At 39.6% G+C, this 13718-nt stretch overlaps 1 protein-coding gene across 1 annotated transcript; it reads left to right on the forward strand.

Annotated features, from left to right (window-relative positions):
• Positions 1 to 3310: 3310 nt before the first annotated feature.
• Positions 3311 to 9103, forward strand: LOC110501506 (CD302 antigen). Its single transcript, XM_021579124.2, has 6 exons — positions 3311 to 3749; positions 5942 to 6067; positions 6233 to 6343; positions 6914 to 7096; positions 7446 to 7463; positions 7628 to 9103. Exons 1-6 carry the CDS (start codon positions 3659 to 3661, stop codon positions 7816 to 7818), a joined length of 720 nt encoding a protein of 239 aa, XP_021434799.1. The 5' UTR covers positions 3311 to 3658; the 3' UTR covers positions 7819 to 9103.
• The last annotated feature ends 4615 nt before the right edge of the window (positions 9104 to 13718 follow it).

A 13718-nucleotide genomic window follows, 5' to 3' on the forward strand; every position in this document is an offset into this window, starting at 1 on the left:
CTGTGGCTTTCGTATACACCACTGAGCTCTCTGCCATTCCAGCTCTCACCAACATTCTTCTCACTTCTTAATGTCTTGCGCCTTGTTTATTTTTCACTGGGAGCTTTGGATGAATTAATGAGACAATCATTGTATTCATCATTTGAGTCGTGGCAGGCCGCCTACAAGTAAGGATCTGGCTATACAACCTGACATATTTATACTGTAATTTATCAAATATAAAGAGGCACTCTGCGAGCTTTCAGGCAGCATGTTATCCTACTGGGTTGCAATCACTGAAATCTGTACAATTGATGTACTTATGGCACCATCTAGAGGACTTAATGGGTTATTCTGTAAATCAATGTCCTCCTGGGGCCCAACTCCTTTATCAAAACAAAACATAACAATAAAACCACTTCTCCCTTAATTAACATGTTGTTGTTTCCTTCTCCACAATCTATAATACAATTATATAGAATGAAATGCATGTACAATGATATTCTTCAACTTCCCAATCCTTTTAGCGGGTGCATTAAAAATGTAAAAGGGAGTTGCTGCATAATCATTTGCTTTGACAAGCTTCAAACATACACTGAACTTTGCAAGCCTACTTTTTAGAAGGAACATGTGTGTGGCAGTGGTGGATTTACCATTAGGCAACTAAGGCAATTGCCTGGGGCCTCACGTCATCAGTGTGCCTCGTGAACTTGGCATACTTACACTAGTTTAATAATACATTATTTATCTTATCTTCCTCCTCTGCTTGAGGCCATCTTCTGCTTGTGAGTAATCTCCAATGTGCACTCTTAAGCAAATGGATGTTTTTTTTTCCCCTCCGAATTTGGCTGTAGCTTTTGTACGGTTGGTGATATTAGCTTTTACGACCCCATAACTGAAAGCTAATAACTGGAGTGGATGTGCAGAAGACATCAAGTCTATGTTCCCTATTGATTTTGTCTTGTTATTTCCCTCTACGATGCTCACAAGCAGTGCAAGACACGTTAGAAGGGACTGACAAAATCGCATCTTTCGGAGACGCATAAAGATGGCAGCCCCCATGCACTTTCCACAATCGCCGTATTGTACATTGGTCTCTGTTACTCTATTTTTGTATTGTCATTGGCAGGGTATACATCAGAGTCGGCTCAAGACATAAGCAACATACACTGAACTCAGTTGGGGTCTCAACTTACTGTTGAGGGTTAGAAGAGTAGAATACACAAAGTGCAAGTTTGAAATTTGGCTGTGGATCACCAGTTTTTCTCTTGTTTTGTCAGTCACTGAGAGTCACTCAATTAGCATTTTCAGCCAAATTTAGCTGACAGATATCATTAACATGGCATAAGGCAGGCAAAATGTGTAGTTTTACAGGAAATTAGCTTTAGATTTTCACAAATGTGTCTCTGCCCCATGGCAAAATGAGTAGAACTGCAGAAAACTTGCTTTAAAACTGCAGCATTTTCTCTACGCCCCATGTGTAGAACTGCAGGAAATGTACTTTCAAACGTACATTTTTCTCTCCAACATCAAGAGGGAGGCCCCCCAACCAAATCTCGCTTAGGGCCACCAAAAGGCTTGGGCCGGCCTTCGTATACATGATCACAATTTTAGCTCCAAGACCCCAGCCATTTGAAATAAACAAAAAAGTAGGTTGTGCTGATTTATTGGCGCATTGAACCATGTTGCGCGCCTTACTTTAAAAACTCTATGAATAATGCTAAAACAATGACGTCATATCTGAATTCTGACATATTTATACATGTTTACCACTGAAAATAAGGCAGATCTTTTTTTCTACACACATAATTATTACCTAATACCTGATCTTCTCTGATGGTTTCCCAAACTTTCTAATACCTCTTTGATGCATTTCACTCACTTTGTGATGCAAATAAGAAATGTTCCACTTTTCCCATATTCAAGTCAATTGACATATTTTCTCATTAGCCTTATGAACATAAAAACTTGGTTGCAGTTTGTATCTGTGCTAGAATAGTTTAAAGGTCCATAAAATGAACTAATATATATGTATTGGTCTATATTGCAAAGAAAATATCAGATATAGGTATTGGCCCAGAATTTAAACATCATGAATCCCTAAATTGAAAGTGTTAAAACAGAATAATTTTGAAAAAATATTCTACCAACTTTGCACAACTCTTAGGGCAACAGATATCCATGATCTTTGTCAAAATTTCTCATGCTCAGTAAATTTGGTTGGGAATCATTGATGGACAGCAATATTCAAACCTTGTCTCTGATTTTTCAAGCTAATCTAAGTCAGGACTGACACTGGACCACTCAGGAACACTCAACACCTTTTGGAAACCCCTTCTGGTGTGTCTTAAAATGTTTGTAATTGTCCCGCTGATAAATAAAACTCTATCCCAGTGTTAGATTTTCAGAAGACTGAGGTTTTCTCTAACTTTTTACCTGGGCTTTGCTCCTTTCATATTTGTTTTTTTTATCCTGACAAACTCCCCAATCCATTCCAGTGACAAGCATACCCATAACACTGCAATAGTAGATATAATTTTAAGGCAGCAAAATTTGAAGACTTTCAGAAGCGACTGCCCTTCTTTAGGCCCGCAAATTGCTTTTGACAAACAAATCGGTCTGGAAAAAAATCTGTGCGGTCTGTTGATTTTTTTTTTTTATCCCTGTGTGGCCCTCAAACCAAAATTATTACCAACCCCTATTCTATGTGGTGATGCAAAGACATTTAGTAATGGAGGGCATTTCAAGTCTTTCCAGTTAGCATTTTCATTCTGCTTCGTTCACCTGAAATAGCTGGCTCCGAATAGCTCTTTGTTCAGCAGCCCTAGGCCTCTTCCTGGGGTCTCCAAATCTGCCCCTGGGCACTGGGGCGAGTATTTACCACTATTTAAAGTTAGTGGGGTGGGATTTAATTTCAACGTGAGATGCTGCAACGTGGTCTCAGGGCAATTTGTATTATTTGTACGTGAAGCTCCATTTAGTATGATATGTTACACTATTAGGTTACATTATGATTGACACAGCGGTCGTACATACATCCCCATGCGACTCAAACATGCAACCTTTGCATTGCTAGACGGTCGTGGATTACGCCTGCCCATATAGTTAAGGGATTAAAAAAAAAAGTATTAACAAATATCTACAAACAAAAGAGGAATAGTCACATCCAAATAAGCATACAAACAAACTATTTACATTGCCAGGAGCCTGCCCATATAGTCACATGCTCTATCTCAGACAGCACTGACACGATTTTGACCAAACTTGCCACCGAAATTAAACTGATTGGCCCAAGGTGGGAGAGCTATAGTAATTCACTGATATGTGTTAGTCACATGTGATATCTCAATTGGCCCAAGAGGGGGGCGCGCTGCATCATTCGTGGGGGACGAGATGTTTTTTGTTGCCTTGCTTTTTGTTTAGTTTTGTATGTTGTTTCCGGAAGTTAGAGGGTGTTAAAAGTTTTGGATTTCCACCTTTTGTTTTCTGAGTACAGTAGTGGGCGGCAACAGAGATACTTTTGAGGAGATAGGAAACTCCTTGGAATCATATTTACGTCCGCTGTGTACGTTTCCCGTTCGTAATATCTCTGGCGGCAACACAACTTTTCAGGAAGTAGTCCGTCCTAATACCACACCGAAGAAGAACATTTTGGAGCCATGATTTGGAGCTTGCGAACATGGAGTCACTGAAGGAATGTCGTCTTTGCCCCATATATTTATGCAATTTCCTTTTTGTTGTTGTTTGTTGGCAATCTACTCAAGCTGGTGGTAAGTCGAGATAGTATATTTATTTAATCAGAATTGTATTGTTTAAAACCGGATGCGAAATGCTCTTTACTCATCGGTATTGTTCGAGAAAACAACTGGAAGTTGTTGTTTCATTTTAAACTTAGACAAAAACTTTTCCACACGGTTTCCTGCTGAACAAATGTGTAACATGTTACTGTTGCGTTGCGCACGATAATAATTCCTGTTTTATAGGGCTTCATTTTTTTGTCTGATTACATGCCAGATTTGCTAGTTTTTATTAGAGGGTGACTTGGCTTGTAACCAAGTTCGGACATCACGAGGTATAAGGTTTAAACAAACAGTAATGTGACCCTAATTTCCAAAGGAAGCAGGAAGTGTGTAGTCTAAAAACCACACTCAGTAAAATGTGCTTAGACTATTCTCAAAGTGGGTCCACATACAAAATGTAAACAATCAATTCATTACATGGGATTAGTGCCAGTGCCAAATTTACAATTGCAGGGATATTGGAGTATTTGAAGTAGAAATGTACATTTAGGCATGGATTATGAGAAAGTGACTAGCAGGATAAATAATAATAGTAAACAGTATGGAAGCAGCATAAGTGGTGGTGAGTGTGAGCGCAAGAATGTCAGCATAGGCGTGATAGGTGAATGGATATATATGTAAACAGGGCTGAAAAGTGACTAGTTGCAGGAATATATAAATAATTATGGTAATATACTAATGTAATATATACATGTAATAGTGATAATATTGCACTTGATTTCTATATGACAATTTAATAAGTGTGCCTGTTGATTTTCATGACACTATATTAATTTGGGAACAGGTTAAAACACACATGAAACATTTATGGAAATTTTGCTAGCTAGCTATTCCTGGGAGATTAACATTGGGTTGTTGTTTTACCTGAAATGCACTTTTAAATATTTTTTTTGTTGCTGGATCTTTGTAGAATTGAGTCACACAAAATTGTGTGTTCTCTACTCCGACAGTTAATCAAAGAAAACTAACTGAGTTTCCTTTTTGTATCTGTAGATTAATCTCTCGTTGTTCATTCTTCTGATGATTTTATATGACGTTTTGGCAACGAACTTTAAGATGCATTACCGCCACCAACTGGATCATATTTTATCGCCTGGCTACACAGACGCTTGCCAGCAGTTTGGATTAAACGATTGAATAACATGTATGTGTACATTTTATTTTGCAGCGTACGCAACACGGGCGGTTTAGTCAGTATGTAACCCTGCATCTCAGTGCTAGAGATGTCACTACAGACACCCTGGTTCGAATCCAGGTTGTATCACAACCGGCCGTGATTGGGAGTCCCATAAATCGGCACACAATTGGCCCAGCGTCGTCCAGGGGTTGGCCGGTGTAGGCCGTCATTGTAAATAAGAATTTGTTCTTAACTGTCTTGCTTAGTTAAATCAAGTACAAATCCATTGCATTACATTGAGCCATTGGCTGTCCCATTTAGCCTTGTTTGGCAATTACCCCGCCGCTGTCCAAAAGCTCCGTCTTGACGCAAATACGCCTCGCCGTTTTGGAAACGTTTGGAACGTAACTTTTATGTAAGCGAGAAATAATAATTTTTTAAATACAAAAGACACACTTGATGTACGCAGTTTAGGAACGTTTCCCCCAGCTGTATTTTGAGAAATGAATGCGATCCGGTCAAATGGAAACGCGAGCACAAGGCGAGAGGATGTGTCAAAGCTGAGGCAGTGTGCGACAAAACAACCAGGTGCAACTTTGCTAAACTGCGAACGGTTGGTGTATCTTTTGCATTTGAAAGGTTCTTTCTTGTTTATATGAAAGTTAAGTTCCAAGGGTTTGAAAAACCGTACCACTAGCAAGGATTACTCCAGTTTCTAGACGTTAAAACAGATCGCCGGTATTGTAGTTCACATGGAGCCACCAGTCCTCCATACATCAGGTGAGAACCTCAAGATGGGGACCTGCTATAAGCCACCTTGGGTTCTCGAGATGTATTGGATGTTGCACTAAAGTCTCTCTCGCTTAACAAAGTCAAACATACATCCTTGTTTGTCATTCACGTCCCTACTGATAAAACGGTCACTTGCTTGACTAGTTTGTGCAGGTTGTTGGAAATGTAAGTTGAACCAGGGACGCCTAACTTTGTTTGAAAGTGGATGTAGAAAACGATAGTGGTTTTGTCTCATAATTAACTCTCTGCACAGACTGTCCTGCAGATGGGCGCACCTGGGTGCCTTTCAGACAAAGATGCTACCACTTCGTCCATGGAGAAGAAGATGTGGCAAAAAGCTATACTATTGACGCTGCGAAAAACATCTGCTCAGGATATGGTACTCCGACGCCCCCGATATGAAGTTGTCTTTTTATTCCATAATGTTACACCTTTCTTATTATTATGTATTAGATAAAAGGCTATAATTGAATTGAACTATTTCAAACTACTCTCAATGTTAGAACAATCTGTGGCAATTGAAAACTATGTTGTCTCTCTTTAGAACTGTTGAGTGTCCAAAGTGCAGAGGAGAATAATTTCATCACCAAGTACAGTCCGCAGGTGTGGAAAGGCAACATGCACGTGTGGTTGGGCATGTATTATGACAGTGATGGTAAGTACTTTTAGATGTAGGAGAAAATATGACACCTCCGTATTATGAATTTTACTTTGCCATATCACTTGGTTGTACAGTATAATGCGGTCTCTTGACCCACTGCCACAATCCATATTAAACTAGGCCTTGGGATCAGTGTTTGTAATATTTGTAACATAATGAGTATTGTGAGTACATTTCTTTGCTAATAAGATCCATCAGGTCTTGTACACTTTGTGACAGTAGTGTTAAAACTGCCTGGAAAGAGTTTTGGTTTTGTCAAGCATGGCTAATGCAGCTGTCCCATTTTTGAACTGCACAATGTCAGGAAATCCTGTTTTTTTATGAAGTTCTAGGAGGATGAAAAAAAGAAACTCAAATAAACTGTGATCCACACCCAGATATTAACGGCTTTCATGTGGAAAAAACGCAGACACCACTGATTTTATTTGAACAAGGTTGTTTTGACTGTATATCTTCTCTATGACGATATATTTTTGGGGTTATGAAAGGTGAAATTAAGAGAGAGAATAAATGGTCATTGCTATTTTTCTAAAATTTGATGTCTTGGTTTATTTGTCTGATAAGATGAGGACTTTAAGTGGCAAGATGAAACGGGTCTGAGCTTTAATAACTGGGGGAATAACTCCAGTGAGTCTGAATTGATTCCCATGGACACCTGTGTGGCCATGCACAGCAGCACAGGGGAGTGGATGAAAGTCAGCTGTGTCGAAAACCCAGAGAATGGCGTGGTCTGTGAAACTGCTGAAAGTAAGGCCCTATTTTTATCAGCATTTGTGAACCATAACCTTTCTACTCTTAAGAGACGGAGCACACCATAACGAATGTCGCCCGTGGGCAGTGGGCGGCCATCAAATAGCCTCTGACCACCGAATATTGTCCGCCATGTTCTTTTAATTTCCCAACAATTACACATTTTGAATCGCAGGTGATCTTCGTTATGGTGTCCTGCTTCTAATAGCTTTGTTGACATAAATCCACTGCAGCAATATGTTGTTTTGTCAGTTTGATTAACAAGTGGTTGCAGATTTATTTTCATTTCTGAATTATTTTTTGTCATGTTTCACTGATATGATGTTCCTTTCTTCTTCAAACGCAGAGAAGGATGGCAAACTTGGTAAGTGAAGTGAGGCGATTTTCCTTTAATTTGTTCTTAGATAGCCATACAGTCATAGAAAGACTGAATAGAACAGGTGTCCCAGCCCGTTCTATTCATTATATTTCTATAAATACAGTAAGCTCAATGGTTACCTATCCCTGCATTGTTTTTTGTGCGCTCAGCTCCCAGTCCACTGCTTTCAGCTCTGGTAATTCTCAGTGTGATCGGAATCATGGGGATCTCTGCAGTCTTTTGGTTCCTGCACCAGAAGCACCAACACGGTACCGTCCTCACGTCATTCGAGTACCACCCCCCGTTCAGGTCTCCCACCTCTGACGAGGCCTGCCTAGTGGAGACTGATGACATGGCTTAGTGGGAAGTCCTCTTAGATTATGCTGTGTGCAGTCACTCTTGGAGGAGAGGACTCGGAGAGAAAAAGGTGACCTTAATTGAGGCGGGTTCCATTGTCCAGGAGAGATGATTTGACAGATAAAATAACATACTGCGATGGAATGACACGTGGCAAAACTTTTATCACCAACTAGAGCCACCGTCTGCTTAGGTCCTTTACACCATTGCCTGTGTGAATGGGCTCCCTTATGGATATTGGGTCCGTCTGCTTTTTGAAGATGTATTATTTTAATTATGGATGTTTGTGTTTGCCGAACAGGATCCTAATGAAAGTGTGTTTTCAGAAAACTTTCCTTCAGAAAATCCTGGTTTCATAGTTCAGGGTGCCCTAAAGTCCATTACTGTGAATGTAGACTATCATTTGCTTGCAGTTAGAATTAATTCAATATTGAATTGTGAGAATCGCTGTTTTCAATCTTCAAAGACATTCGGTCTCCTGTTGTTTTTTGTCTGCATCTGCATACTATTTGTGATCTTTGTACCGCATGGCGAGTCCGATTTGAAAAGTTATCATTATCAAACATCTTCATGTTCTATTGCCCTTGTAAGTGTTCATACTTTTCAGTGATTGTATCTCTTCCCCTAGTGTCCAGGCTTCAAATGTCTTAGTTCTCGATTTAAGAGATAAATACAAGTAATTGAAATTACAGAGGGATAATCCATCATTTATATCTCAAACAACCAGATTAAGGCTTGTCAAAGAGCCAGATCCAACCAGTGTGCATTTTCTCAACAAAAAAAAGGGGATCTCTGCGGACCTGTGTCCCATTGTTTGCATGCTGCTGTAACTTAGTTCAAAGCATTCTTTGTGGCGATTGTCAATGTACTGACAAGCTTTTAAAGATGATTACATTTATAATAGATATGATTTTTTTGTGCATTAGTCTGTAGTGACATGCATGAACGTCCATTCATGGGAGAAAACATTTTAGTGAGGATCGTTTGCCTTTGACCTGAACCATATCCTTGTTCCGACTTCCTAAATAATCTTTTTTTTTTTTTTTTTACAAAGCTATTAATCCAAATTCTAATGGACTAATTTTGGTATGGTCAGTGCTTTTACTAATGCATTAGTGATACAGTATGTTACAGTTTGTGGAGTGGGCCTAAAATTGTGTTTTGACAGAACTACACCCTCATAAGGTCTTTTGAATGTCTGTGAAAGCTTTTTGCTAATAACTGTGCAATATTAATTTAATTTGGCTTTAGCTAAGCCCTATTTGTTACTCAAAATAAAGTTTGGAAATGTTATGGGCCTGTTCTTTTTTTGATTGACTTGTACGAGTGTCTCATCTTGTGGGCAAACATGGTTGGTTACCTTGTGCTTGTTTTGAGATTTCATAATGGATGAAATTGCAGTCAAAGTAGTTGTGCGCATGTTGCTTCTTTGACACGTCTGACAATTTGAGGTTGTCATACTGACAATGAACAAGTCGACATGGTTAACAATGTTACATTAATGGAATCTTAAAGTAATCCCTCATCTAGCTGTGTTTACACAAGCAGCCCAATTCTGATTTTCTTCTCACAGATTGGTATTTTGATCAATCAGATTGGCTGTGAAAAGATCTGTTAGGTCAAAATACCAGTTATTGGAAGAAAATATCAGAATTTGTTATATTGGTGTCCCCCCCCAGATTTTGCAACCCTAACTGATCCCAAAGTGCAACACTTGCAAACCATTGATGCCAACCATATCCATATCAGCACTATTCTGTCCATTCCTGCGATCGTTATAGAACATTACAGCTAAATATACATCTGTCAATGCATAATTAAAAAGGACCTGATGAATTAGGACACCGGATTGAGGACAGTCTAATTACTCCTTAAAGGCATATAGATTATAAGTCACTGTCATCTGTCAAGCATGAGATGGGGTCACACCCACCCTCCCACTGACTACATGTCCTGGCTCTGCTATAGCACTAGAGGGTTGTAGTCATTAGGCACCAAACGGGGGAAAAAACTAACAAACAGGGAGAGCTCTATCTCAATTTATCCAATAAGAAACGTTTCCTTTTCCGTTGCAAAGTGTTTTGATACGGTGTGCACTAATCAATGGTAGTTTTCCCTGTTCCTTAGGGTTAGGCTCATTTTTTCTCTCAGAAAATACAACTTCCATCTGGAAAATATGTAAATGTTGGTAATTCAGTCTTCCAGTAAGGATACATTAGTGATATACACAGTTATATATTCATAACATCTGATATCTCACAGGGTGAAATCTTTCTGTTTAGGAAATTATTTTGGTCATGTAGTGTATGCTCGTCGAACATCTCATTCTTAAATCATGGGCATTAATATGGAGTTGGTACCCCTTTGCTGCTATAACACTCTTCTGGGAAGGCTTTCCACTAGATGTTGGAATGTTGCTGCGGGGACTTGCTTCCATTCAGTCATGAGCATTAGTGAGGTCGGGCACTGACGTTGGGTGATTAGACCTGCTCGCAGTCGGCGTTCCAATTCATTCCAAAGGTGTTCGATGGGGTTGAGGTCAGGGCTCTGTGCAGGCCAGTCAAGTTATTCCACACCGATCTCAACAAACCATTTCTGTATGGACCTCACTTTTGTGCACTGATTCAGCATTGCCATGCTGAAACAGGAAAGGGCCTTCCCCAAATTGTTGCCACAAAGTTGGAAGCACAGAATCATCTAGAATGTCATTGTATTATTCCTCCTCCACCAAACTTTGCAGTTGACACTATGCATTCGGGCAGGTAGCGCTCTCCTGGTATCCGCCAAACACAGATTTGTCCGTCAGACTGCCAAATAGTGAAGCGTGATTAATTACTCCAGAGAACGCATTTCCCCTGCTCCAGAGTCCAATAGCGGCAAGCTTTACACCACTCCAGCCGACGCTGGCATTGCGCATGGTGATCTTATGTTTGTGTGCGGCTGCTCGGCCATGGAAACCCATTTCAGGAAGCTGCCGACAAACCGTTCTTGTGCTGATGTTGCTTCCAGAGGCAGTTTGGAAATCGGTAATGAGTGTTACAAATGAGGACAGAAGATTTTTACGCGTTGTGTTCTTCAGCACTCGGTGGTCCCATTCTGTAAGCTTGTGTGGCCTACTACATCACAGCTGAGCTATTGTTGCTCCTAGATGTTTCCGCTTCACAATAACAGCACTTGCAGTTGACCGTGGCAGCTCTAGCAGGGCATACATTTTACAAACTGACTTGTTGGAAAGGTGGCATCCTATGACGGTGCCACATTGAAAGTCACAGCTCTTCAGTAAGACCATTCTGCTGACAATGTTTCCTATGGAGATTGCATGGCGGTGTGCTAGATTGTATATACCTGTCAGCAACGGGTGTGGCTGAAATAGCCTAATCCATTCCTTTGAAGGGGTGTCCACATACTTTTGGCCATGTAGTGAATGTAACTCCTAATATGAAAGGAGACATCCCCCCCGTGATGTAGGAGCTTGGCCACTAGGCGGGACAGTAGATCACAATTCCAGCCTGTACTTTCCAGGAACAGCAACAGAAACGGATTGCATGAACTCCTTCAGATAAACATGCATTGTGAATGTTTTTTTTATGTAAACAAAATCTTGATAATTGTCTAATCTAGTGGAAGAATAATTTGATTAATTTAAGTATACATCATGATAACAATCAAGTGTTAATATATCACATGGAATTTGATTAAGATAAATATTCCTGGCTGCTATCTATTCAGTTTGATTGATGGCACGTTTGTGCCTGTTGTGAGCAAAACTGTAACAGGATTGGTTTTAAAGTCTGACAAAACCCAAAAGTCAACCCATTTCAGCATAAATGGTCTACAGAGTGAACACATTCAAACGCTTCATTTTTCAACTGCACCATGCAGACTGTGTTTGAAGAAGTGGAAACATGACTGAGTAGGGTATACCCATAGTGTAGATTCAACATAGATATCTCATTCTGTTTGAAAGTTCAGTTTTGTGGGAAGACATCCAGTAAACTATTCGCACAGATGGAATGGCAACAAAGAACAACAAATGATGAGGTCAGGTGAAACACAAGGCACAGTGAAGGTCAGGACTCCCACTATACACCTCTTAGGAAAAGGTAGATTTCAGTCCTTTAGTTTATTGGGCATTTTCCTCGGCGCTCTCGTGCCTATTCGCTTGGAAATGTAAACAAATAACTCTATACTTCTTGGTCTGGAGGCACTGTGGATATGTTTCAATGTTATGAACACATATCCTTCAGACAAAATGCATTTAAACAGAATATTATGTTTACAAAATCCTCTGTATATCTTGCTCTAATCATGACTCATTGTGTCTTGTAGATGAGTCAAATTGAAACAGTCAGTCTGGTCTTTTTTTGCCACGGGGTTTTACATACAATAACACAACCTAGAAACAGTGTCCAGGCGGAGCTTAGAAATGAGCTTCTGTCTGGATGGGATTTCAGCAGATGTGTTGTAATCACAGAGGAATGCTTTGTGACATATCTACTTGTTCAGCCCAATTTTCCCAGGACCCAAGAGTCTGTCTCACCCTCCTCACTCTGGACAAGGCAGCCATGAATATGCAACAAAGCATAATTTAGTAGATAGGAATACAATAGCAGCTTGCTGTGAATGCAGTTGTCCATGAAAGGAACCTTGAACGACGCTTTTAGAATGGGTTTGAGTGTGTTTGGAAGAAAATGAGTTTGGAGCTGAGAGAACATTCAAATGTTTATACAAACCCATTGCAGCGAGTGTATAAATATGACAAGACATTTGACTCAATTTGCTTTGTCTTTATTTGGTGGCAATAATAATAATACCAGATCAATTCAAACATTCAACCATTTATTATAGAAGTGGTCACAAAATTAAACACAGTTCACACAGTTTTGTATACACAAGTTCAACAATAAAATATAAAATAAATATTTATCTCCAGGATGTAGTGCCAGGCCAGGTTTTCTAAAGTAGATGTTCGTTTTCATGCCCAGAAGTGATTATCATAATTAATTGTAGTGTTAATGTAGGCAGGAAAAAGCCTCGCTTGAGGTTTTTTGAAAATGATGGGACTTGCTTACATTATAATTACCTTGTCTAGCATGGGTCCTTTATTTTTTACAAACAGATCTGTGCTTTTGTGTTCCTTCATGGTTTTCTGCTTCTTTGCCAATATAAGTGTTGCTGTTTCACCCCAAGATGAATTGTTTCTGGAGAGCAAACATTACAGAGAGGCTGTTGCCATTATGATTATGGCTGTAATGGCCTATTTTTGATCAAATTACACTGAAGGCATTTCATTCACACGTCTGCCTTACCACAGCCTGGAGGAGGATGGGTTTTGCACTGACCTGAAATTGCTAATTAAAAGGGACAGTGGTATGCATACGTAAATACAATATGACACAGAGTGACAGTTGGCATGAAAATGGGATGCACAGAGCCACTGCTGTTCACCAGGGGTTATCAAGTAATTATCAAGTAATATGTGTATTGCTGCATTCCTTTGTGAACAAAAGATGCTAAACTCACCACAAATATTCCAACAATTACTCTGAAATGTTCAATAGTTTATGCATCGCTAATAACAATACATCTATTTACAATTTCTAAAATGTTTTATGTAATTGTATAGGCTCTTACAACTGGTAAAACACTCCTGAAATACTTCTCAGAATCTCATGTGTTCAGACTTTAATCTACTCTGAAATACGTGACAGTTATCTAACCGAAAAGCAATGCTGTCACCCAAACCATTATTTTCCTCAAGAGTTTCAGGTTTTACCCCAGGCAAATCCAGCTTTCTTTTAAGACTCATTATTTCATTAGATTTCAACTCTCTCTTCATTATTATTCTCTTTTCATCCCCCTCTCTTGCCTTTTCAAACCGAGGTAGACAGAAGTGGGGAGCAT

The sequence above is a fragment of the Oncorhynchus mykiss genome, chromosome 22, assembly GCF_013265735.2.
Source record: "Oncorhynchus mykiss isolate Arlee chromosome 22, USDA_OmykA_1.1, whole genome shotgun sequence".
NCBI lineage: Eukaryota > Metazoa > Chordata > Actinopteri > Salmoniformes > Salmonidae > Oncorhynchus > Oncorhynchus mykiss.